This window comes from Tripterygium wilfordii, chromosome 22, assembly GCF_013401445.1.
Source record: "Tripterygium wilfordii isolate XIE 37 chromosome 22, ASM1340144v1, whole genome shotgun sequence".
NCBI classification, from domain to species: domain Eukaryota; kingdom Viridiplantae; phylum Streptophyta; class Magnoliopsida; order Celastrales; family Celastraceae; genus Tripterygium; species Tripterygium wilfordii.
Genome location: NC_052253.1, coordinates 3,325,516 through 3,334,421, shown reverse-complemented (window position 1 = coordinate 3,334,421; position 8,906 = coordinate 3,325,516). Strand labels below are relative to the sequence as shown.

The 8,906-nt window shown below is 36.3% G+C and overlaps 1 protein-coding gene across 4 annotated transcripts; it reads left to right on the top strand.

Annotated features, from left to right (window-relative positions):
- The first annotated feature begins 527 nt into the window (after window positions 1-527).
- On the top strand, window positions 528-7,624 carry LOC119991123 (YTH domain-containing protein ECT4). 4 transcript variants are annotated; one of them, XM_038837344.1, is made up of 8 exons: window positions 528-680; window positions 2,715-2,752; window positions 2,838-3,018; window positions 3,882-3,958; window positions 4,047-4,565; window positions 5,032-5,568; window positions 6,343-6,555; window positions 7,029-7,624. In XM_038837344.1, the coding sequence occupies exons 1-8, from the start codon at window positions 641-643 to the stop codon at window positions 7,362-7,364; spliced, it is 1,941 nt and encodes a 646-aa protein (XP_038693272.1). In that variant the 5' UTR covers window positions 528-640; the 3' UTR covers window positions 7,365-7,624. The 4 variants fall into 4 exon arrangements, with proteins under 4 accessions (XP_038693272.1, XP_038693273.1, XP_038693271.1 ...); XM_038837345.1 differs by having other exon boundaries at window positions 530-680; window positions 2,572-2,752; XM_038837343.1 differs by having other exon boundaries at window positions 541-680; window positions 2,676-2,752.
- The last annotated feature ends 1,282 nt before the right edge of the window (window positions 7,625-8,906 follow it).

Sequence of the window (8,906 nt, the reverse complement as noted above, 5' to 3'; positions counted from 1 at the left end):
AAAGCCCTTCATTGCTGATTTTTTAAGGCTCAAATCAAATGGGCTTTTGGATAGTCCACTCTATACTCTCTCTTTAAATTGGGTCTCACTCACATGTCACATACATACGCATTTTAACCATCTTCAAATTCTCTTAATAACCCTACTATAATCATTCTCCAAGTAATTTGCAAATGTGAATACTAACCTTAAATTAATAAATTAAATCAATTTACATTCCTCCCTTCTATCAATCCAATCCAATCACATCACGAGGGAGGAAAAAAAATTCTATATTTCTTTCTCTTCCGTATAATCAAAACACATTCTAAAAGAATAATAATAGAAATCCAAAAACCCAAATCAAGTTTGGGGTTTTCCATAATTCCATGTGTGAATTGTGATGATTCATATAATGTTCTTTTTCTTTCACTTTTTAATACTTTTTTCCTTTTGATCTTCCACAACAGGAGCCGTTGAAAGTTGTCGCAGATGTAGTCAATAATAAAAAACAAACAGTATTTTACAAGTAAGATAAGATTCATTCTTAAGTACGTGCTATGTACTTGTAGACAGTAGACGAAGGTAATACTCACTCCGTGGCAAGTGGCACTCGAGTTTAGTTTCTGTTGGCAGTTTCTGAGAGATCCTTCTCCGATTCATGGCGGCAACCCACTCGCACGCTCCAGATCCTGTTCCTGGTATCTCACCTACCCATGTCTCCCAATTCAATAAAGTATAAAAAAAATCTTCGAACTTTGATCTTGATTTTGCTTATCCATGGATCTTTTTTCATGTTTGGGCGTTTTGATCTGATGGGTATCAATCGTTTTGTCGAATCGAATTCTAAATATGTTGGGTTTTATCGTGTTATTCTGTGATGAAGCTCAAGTCCTCTTGTTGCGACTTTTTTATTTGTCTGCTTGGTCTTTTCTTTTTCGTCGCCTTTTGTGGATCGCCATTGTGTCTAATTCACTTCTGAAGGTGAATTGTTGAAAGCGGCGTTTTTCTTGTTGATCTGAACTAAGGGGAACCTTAATGGGGTGTCTTGTGTTGAGATCTATGATATTGGTGTTGTATGATTACTAGAATTATTGCATATATATTTGTTATAGCTGCAAGAGTACTATTTCAGTGATTTTTTTATGTACAGGAAAATTTCTCGGCCCTTGTGGCCACTGGCCAGAGCATAACTAGTTGCTGTCTGTAATGATCTACTGGACTATTAGAACGTTTTTTTTTTTTTTTATTGAATTCTGGCCATACCAAGACTTTTCATAATGGGTTCAAGATTAAATCTGCAGTTGACTGTAATTTTTTACTGATGTATTTTATGCTCATGAGTGTGTAGTTGTCACTCGAGATGGTTCGATAAGTAAATGTACTTGATAACATTCTTCGTGTCAATCACCAAATCTTAACCTTTTGACGTTAAATTAAATTCAGGATTAGATACCGTACCTCATCAATTTTGAAGTGAAAAGGAAATATTGTGTGTTAACAGATCCTACTAGGTGGTGTTTTTGACAACTATTCGTCATGTTGGCCTTTTCCCGTTTGTCTCTTTCATGAAGGGGGATATAAGGAGGATGATTTAAGTGAATTTGATGTGGCATTGTGGAAGAGGAGAATCAAAAGTGGCGTATTGTGTCATGGACCTCATAGTCTCTCTCTCTCTTTTTTTTACAGTATTCGATTTTAAGCACCTATATTTCTATAAACATAAATATGTTGTGCCATTATGGAATGGAGAATGAGGTAAACTTATTGGTTGCAAGAGTTATTAGCAATACAAGAGTTGGAAAAATGTTCTGCTAAGTTGCACCTGTAGCTTTTTTGCCTGGACTTGAAGGTGCTAAAAACAAACTTTTTAAGCCGTTTTCTCTTGAATTGGATGAATGAGGGACATTGCGGCCATGAGCAATATGAGGATTGCATGCCTGTAAATTTTTGTTTAGTATTTTATTTTCCGTTGTTCTGTTACAGCCATGTATACAGTTTATAAAATACTTCTTGAAATATTTATCGATTGTTTTGTTGTCATATTTCTTTTATGCTGTTAATAAGATTGTGGCTTTTGTCCAGTTGTCCTTCTCGGGGTCACCAAAGTCAATGGTTGAAGTGACGATAAAGAAGCTTTAATGATCTTTGAAAAAGAAAGAAAAGAATGAGGGGTTCATTAGATAAAAAGAAAGATGTCAATACTTCAGTAGTTAATGATGAAACTGATATCATTCTTAACTATTATTCATTTATGCTTGGCAATTCATTGACAAAATTGTGATTTGCTGCTGGTTATTTTGGTGGCTCAAACAGTTCCTTATGCCCAATTGAAATCCTTTTCGTACTTTTTAGCTAAAACTTGTTGATCGATCTTACTAATGCATTTTTGGGATCTTAGACTAGTCAAAACATGCATTCTGTATGGATTTTTACTAATACACTGTTATACTTTCAGTTTTCTTGTGGGATTCATTTCATATTTTGATTGAGTCTCAACCTATAAATAAATACTAAGCTTCTTTAACTAGAATAAATTTCTTTTTGTTTTAAAATATATTCATGTTTTTTCTATTTTGCATGCGTGCATAGGTGTGCATGTGTGGATTTGTGCACACATAATCATAGCTTCAAGTTTTCCTATCCCCAAATTTAGCTTTGGTTGGTCAATAATTTGTACTGCCTATGTTTCTGAGACTCTACTAAGTGTATGAGCATACTGATCATGGATGCAGAAGAGAAACCTGCTGAATCAGATAACATGATGGAGCAGGTAGTTGTTAAGACAGTTTGATTCCATTCCTTTTGACAAATATACAATGCTTTATTTTGTTTTCTCATAAGTTATCTCTTAACAGCCTATTTCAGCCCAAAATGAGAAGTTGGTTCCTCCTAAGTCTTCTCAGGATGCTGCTGCACCTGCAATAGCCCATCCAAGGGAGCCTGCCGGTCAATTAGGATCCATTGGTTCAGGCGGAGATCACAGGATCTTCCCATCCAATGTGTATGCCCCTCAGGCACAGTCCTTCTACTATAGAGGTTAGTGTCACATTCCATTGTGCCTGTTTTGAAGATGGCCCAACATTATGGTGTCCATTCGCAGAGTACATTTCCTTTTCCATTTAAACATATGGCTTTCTGGTCTTTTTGGGGTCAAAACTTGGCTACATTTTTAAGGGTATAAAAGATAAAAATAGTTGCCCTACAAGACCTAGGATTCATCTCTCGCGCAATTTTTATTAACAGTTGGTCTTTTGTATAGATTTATTTAAAGATGATTGTGTGTGATCTAGTAACTTGCTTTGGAATTTCTTTTTATTTTCTTTTTATTTTTGCCTCAACAAGTCATCTGAGAAATGAAAATGACCATAATTTCCATCAGCTTGAATTCTCGTATATTGTGTGATCTTGAGCCAAGCTTCTTCTTTTTCGTTTGCCTCAACTGTTATGTGAGATGCAAATTCCTATGATTTCCATTGGTTTGAATTTCTGAATCCTATAATAGCTTTTTATCTAGTAACCTTCAATGGAATTTCTTTTCTTTTTCCCCCCTTTCAATAAGCCATGTGAGACGTACAATTTACTAGTGTTTCCATAAGCTTGAATTCTTATAGTTTGAACATGTGTTGTTGATAAACTATTGTAATTTTTGTTACTGTTAAAAGAATATTTTTGAGGACTATCATAGTATGTCATAGTATGTCTTCTAGGGAAATGAAAGTTGGTATGTTGTTCATGAAAAGTGCTAGAGGTGCTCCAATAATCATCATAGGAGTTGGTGATTCAATCTCATTTTTAGCAGATTGTATTACTTTTTTTTTTTTTTTTTTTTATCTATACTTTTAATATTTACTAAACACAACCTTTTTTCTTTTATCAATAAATGTGTGATATAATGTTAGGTTATGAAAATGCTAATGGTGAATGGGATGAGTATCCCCCATATGCCAATGCTGAAGGTTTGGAAATGGGATCACCTGTGAGTGAATATTTTGACTGTCATCTCTTTATTTATGGTTTCGTATGCTGCAATTTTTATATTTGATTTAACTTTCAATTTTAACTAGGGTGTGTTCAATGAGAATCCTTCTCTCGTCTACCACCCTGGATATAGCTACAGTCCGCATCCGCAAATGCCTTATGGACCATATTCTCCAGTCACACCACCTTTGCCTTCTGTGGGTGGAGATGCACAGTTATACTCCCCACAGCAATTTCCAATCTCAGGACCACCTTTCTACCAGCAGCTGATGCATCCAAATATCCAATATTCACCAACACCTGCTTCGCAGCCTGAATTCTCCTCCTTAATGAGTGTTGATCAACAAGTTGATAATATGTTTCTTGGACCAAGGCCTGGTTATCCTCCTCAATTGGAATCTTTTGGCAGAGCCAGCTTTCCTGGAAATTCTGGTACTCTTGGTTTTCATGATCTGCAGCTAGGATTTGAAGGACCGAGATCTGGAGGAATATGGTCGGATTGGTCAAAGACCTCGGGCAGACAGAGGTCTTTAACTCCCTTATCACCAGCATTATCTCCACAGTCATTCAGCACAATTGGGTCATTTGGACAAAACGTTGGAATGGTTCGTCCACTTTCCTTTTACCTGTTTGTATCTTTAAATTTACAATTTGCAAAACATCAACCCCAACCTACCCTGAACTTACATTGTTTGACGTAGTTGTGGTGTTTTGGGCTTCTTTCTTCAAATTTTCTTCCTGTTACTGTTTTGGAAGGGATATCTTTAGTAGGAAACATACCTAAACCCTAAACCATATTCTTATTCTTATTATTCTTCTATAGTTTTTTTTCATGCCTGATAATTGTACATGGTTTTTGTTTTAGCAGAAAGGTAGTAGATGAAACATTAGATATGAACAAGAAAGATCAGTATAATAACAAAAATTGATGAGAGGACTCGGAATAAATTAATAAAACTTTTGGGTCATGACTGAAAAATGTTATATTATTATTTCATGTAAGCCATGTTCTTTTTAGTAATCGCTAAGAAAGATTCTTGGCCTTTTGTATTAATGCTCAACTTTCAACAGGCATCTCAACCACAAAGATCAATGTATGGCTTTGGATCTGGATCAAACACCAATGACAGGGCCTACATGAATGGTGGTTTCAATCAGAGCTCCAGCTTTGAAAGTGCACCGATTTCTAATTTTGGAACAAACAATCGGGCCTGGCTTTCTCTTGAAGCCAACAGGCGGCGTAGTAGGAGCAGTGGTTCTCTTTGTGGCTGCAATGCTCCTTTTGATATTCTTAATGAGCAAAATCGAGGACCTCGAGCATCGAAGCCTAAGAGTCAAATCTCTGCTGAACATAAGCCTGCTGTAGACAGTAAAAAGTACAGCAAATCTGACAGCAGGATACATGACGACTTGTACAACCGTCCAGATTTTGTCACGGACTGCAAAGATGCTAAATTCTTCGTCATCAAATCGTACAGTGAAGATAATGTTCACAAGAGTATCAAGTATGGTGTGTGGGCCAGCACGCCAAACGGGAACAAAAAATTAGATGCTGCTTATCATGAAGCTAAGAAGCGAGAGACATGTCCATTGTTTCTCTTGTTTTCGGTAAAGCCCTGCCTGATCTCAGGTCACCTAAGGACACTATCAACATGGAACTTTATGATGCAAATAGACTAATAGAGTACAATTACAACTGACAAAATATTGATTAAGCGGTGCTCTAACAAAGTAACAATGACTTGAGTTTGGGCCTTTTACATGAATTCTATATTCTTGGGATCTCAAGAAGAGTCATACTTGCAATGTGAAAGCGTAAACATGATTTTGACTTTTTGAAAGAATGAGCTGCCTTTTCTTTCTATGAATAGACTGTTTTTACGTGGATATCTGTCTGTCTCTATTCTCTTTATGATATGTGTTGTGCTAATAATTTTTCTTGAAAATTTGTAGTGCAAGTTAATGCTTAACCATTTGCCAATATTTTTTTGAATGGAACCATTTACTAATATCAGAAGTTGCAAGCTGTTGTGTCTGAATGTCCCTTTCCCCATAAAAGTGTTCCTGTAGGGTAAAATGGCTTCTGGATTGATGGGACTAGTCTTGGTCTTCAAACCAGATGAAGCTGCTTTAAGATAAAGTCTATGTTGAGGATGTTAGCTATTCTCTTGCATTTTCATTCAATTCCTTACACTATTCTTTCAGTAGAAGCCATTTATTCACTATTTTTCCTGACTTGGAGAAAATTGTAATTCTTTGTACCTTATTTTTAATTTTTTATATCACTATAGATTCTACCCTTTTTTTTCTTCTTCTTCTTCTTTGCCCTTTTCTGTCTCTATAACTCATCATGCTTATTTCATGTGTGCCAATCATCTGCAGGTGAATGCTAGTGCACAATTCTGTGGAGTGGCTGAAATGGTTGGACCTGTTGATTTTGACAAGAGTGTGGACTACTGGCAGCAAGATAAATGGAGTGGTCAGTTTCCTGTGAAGTGGCATATCATAAAAGATGTCCCTAACAGCCAGTTTCGTCACATAGTACTGGAAAATAATGACAACAAGCCTGTGACCAATAGCCGAGACACTCAGGAGGTAGAAACTTGCTGGAACTCGTGATACCCATGAAGGATTTTTTAGTCATCTAGAATTGCAAATTACTAACATGGAAAAAAAACTTTCATTAGTTTAAGATTTATGAATCACCAAGTCCCAGAACATTGCACTGGGGAATTAATATATTCCCAACCCAATTGCACAAAAACTGAAGATATTTTTCTGTGGTATGCTTAATCTGTCATAGTTGCTGATCTGTGTCAAACTTATCTACTTGTCCAGAGAATTCAGTCTGATTACTTCATAGAAATGAAATGATATGTCTAAGGTCTTGATAGAATTTTTCTTTGAAATTTGTCTATCTAGTTTACAAAAATTGATTTAAAAATTCGACATTTGTTTTCATGTTACTGTGTATCTAAACACCTGAGAAGTAAGAATCTTTATTTACTGGCTTAGTTGTGTACAATCATTATCCTGCTGTCCTTGAATATATTATTAAAATGTCGCAGGTGAAATTGGAGCAAGGCATTGAGATGTTGAACATTTTTAAGAATTATGAGACCGATACATCAATTGTAGATGATTTTGACTTCTATGAAGACCGACAGAGAACCATGCAAGAAAGAAAGAGGCAGCAAGCTAACTTGATGGCTGTAGGGGTTGTTGGGGATAACGATCATAGAAATCCTGTAGCATTATCCAGCGATCTCATCAAGCAGATGTCAAAAAGTTTTGCACAAGTTGTCCAATTGGACGAGGGAGGTAAAGAGGGCGCTGTTCCTGACAGAGCTAGCGCTCCGGCTGATACTATCACTGCAGGTGTCCCCACTGCACAGGGCAGCTAGAAAGACATATCAATACTTCCTGGCTTCCTGCTCTTGGAAGTTGGAAGTACTACTTCACTGTATGTGGCTTGAACTTGGCTTCTATTCCCTAGTTTCTTTATCATTTTGTGAAGAATCTTATTTATTGGGATTTGTTTGAGTGCTTAATAGATAGGAAGGATTTTTATAGGGCTCTTTGGCTTGGTGTATTATATCATATATGACATTCTGACTGCTGCTTTTTTTTTTTTTAAAAAAAATTGTCATTTGATTTTCTTTTCTGGGTGAGGATAGTAATGACAAGATATTGGCTGGTACCTTTGGCTGTAAAGTTCCAATCTTTGCTGGAAGTTTAATAATAAATTGAACTGATGAAAGAAGCTCGTCCATTTTCAATTTTTTGTCGCGGATCTTTTGTAGTTTATTCTCCCCGTTTGGGACGTTTTCAGTGATGTGAATTTCTGGGGAAAGCCAGAATGAATCTGCTTGGAACGGTATAATAAACGATATATATTTCTGAAGAACAAGCTTGTCCATCAATTTGATGGAGAAATTACAATCAATCTGCAAATGAACTTGTCAATGAGGTTGAGATTTGTCATTTTGTTGATGACCAAGCTTTTACCATGAATTGCAATATCAGTTCTCTATATATCAATGAAACTGTCATCATCACACGGAATTGTCAAACCACCCATTGGAGGATCAAATCCAAACTCTTCTTCAGCTTTACTTAGCAAATCTTGAAACAAAGGCTCATTCAAATAGGATACTGGAACCACAAATCTCTTCTCCTGGTCTCCAACCCAACATAAACTGCCAAGAACCCTTTAGGCACATCTAACTTTGTTGAAGACTGACGCAGAATTTGCTAAGCTAGAACACTTGGAAAGCGAATTCCCATGATTCTCTTGGTATAATATGTTTGCCAAAGTGAGATACGAGCAGGGGAAAACAGAGTTCTGATGCTCTGTTTTTTGAGAAAAACTTGTCAACAGAGAATGTTGTGAAGACTTGAATTGGTTGTGAGCCAAAGGATAAGGGTGTTAATATACATATATAGATGAATTTAATGGTGTATTATCTTCTTCAAAACGTTGATTGTTCTCTCACACTATTGACAGGTATCTCTGTCATGTATTGTGATTATAAAGCAGCTTTTATATAACTTGCTAGAATAATCGACAGCAAGTTAATTTTGAGAAACCAATCCAAGTATATGCTATTCATCCTCTTTCCTTGACTTATCAAAAGGTCCCAAAAACTCTGATTTTTGGAGGTATGCTTGGCCTTTAACAGATTCTTAGTGTTTTTTTTTTAAAATTTTGGGTCTATGCACAGGGGCTTTCAATTGTTCCAAACTCAGCCCAGCGTCAAACCTCAACTCTTTGAACACAAACGGGTGATCGATTCTCGGCTCTTTCAATCTGTGCTATGTCATTCTGAGCTCTCAAGCATTGATTAAAGGGTGTATAAGTTAGAGGGGGAGTATGGATGACTCTTGGGAGACTACTTAACAATGTAACAATGTGAACATGCTTAATTATACATGTAGAATCCTTG

Bases quoted from the DNA above. Each gene is read 5' to 3' on its own strand.
- LOC119991123 (XM_038837343.1), top strand. From the start codon at position 641: ATGGCGGCAACCCACTCGCACGCTCCAGATCCTGTTCCTG. The intron at 4,566-5,031 runs GTTCGTCCACTT...AACTTTCAACAG, and splicing joins TTGGACAAAACGTTGGAATG to GCATCTCAACCACAAAGATC. The intron at 6,556-7,028 runs GTAGAAACTTGC...AAAATGTCGCAG, and splicing joins ATAGCCGAGACACTCAGGAG to GTGAAATTGGAGCAAGGCAT.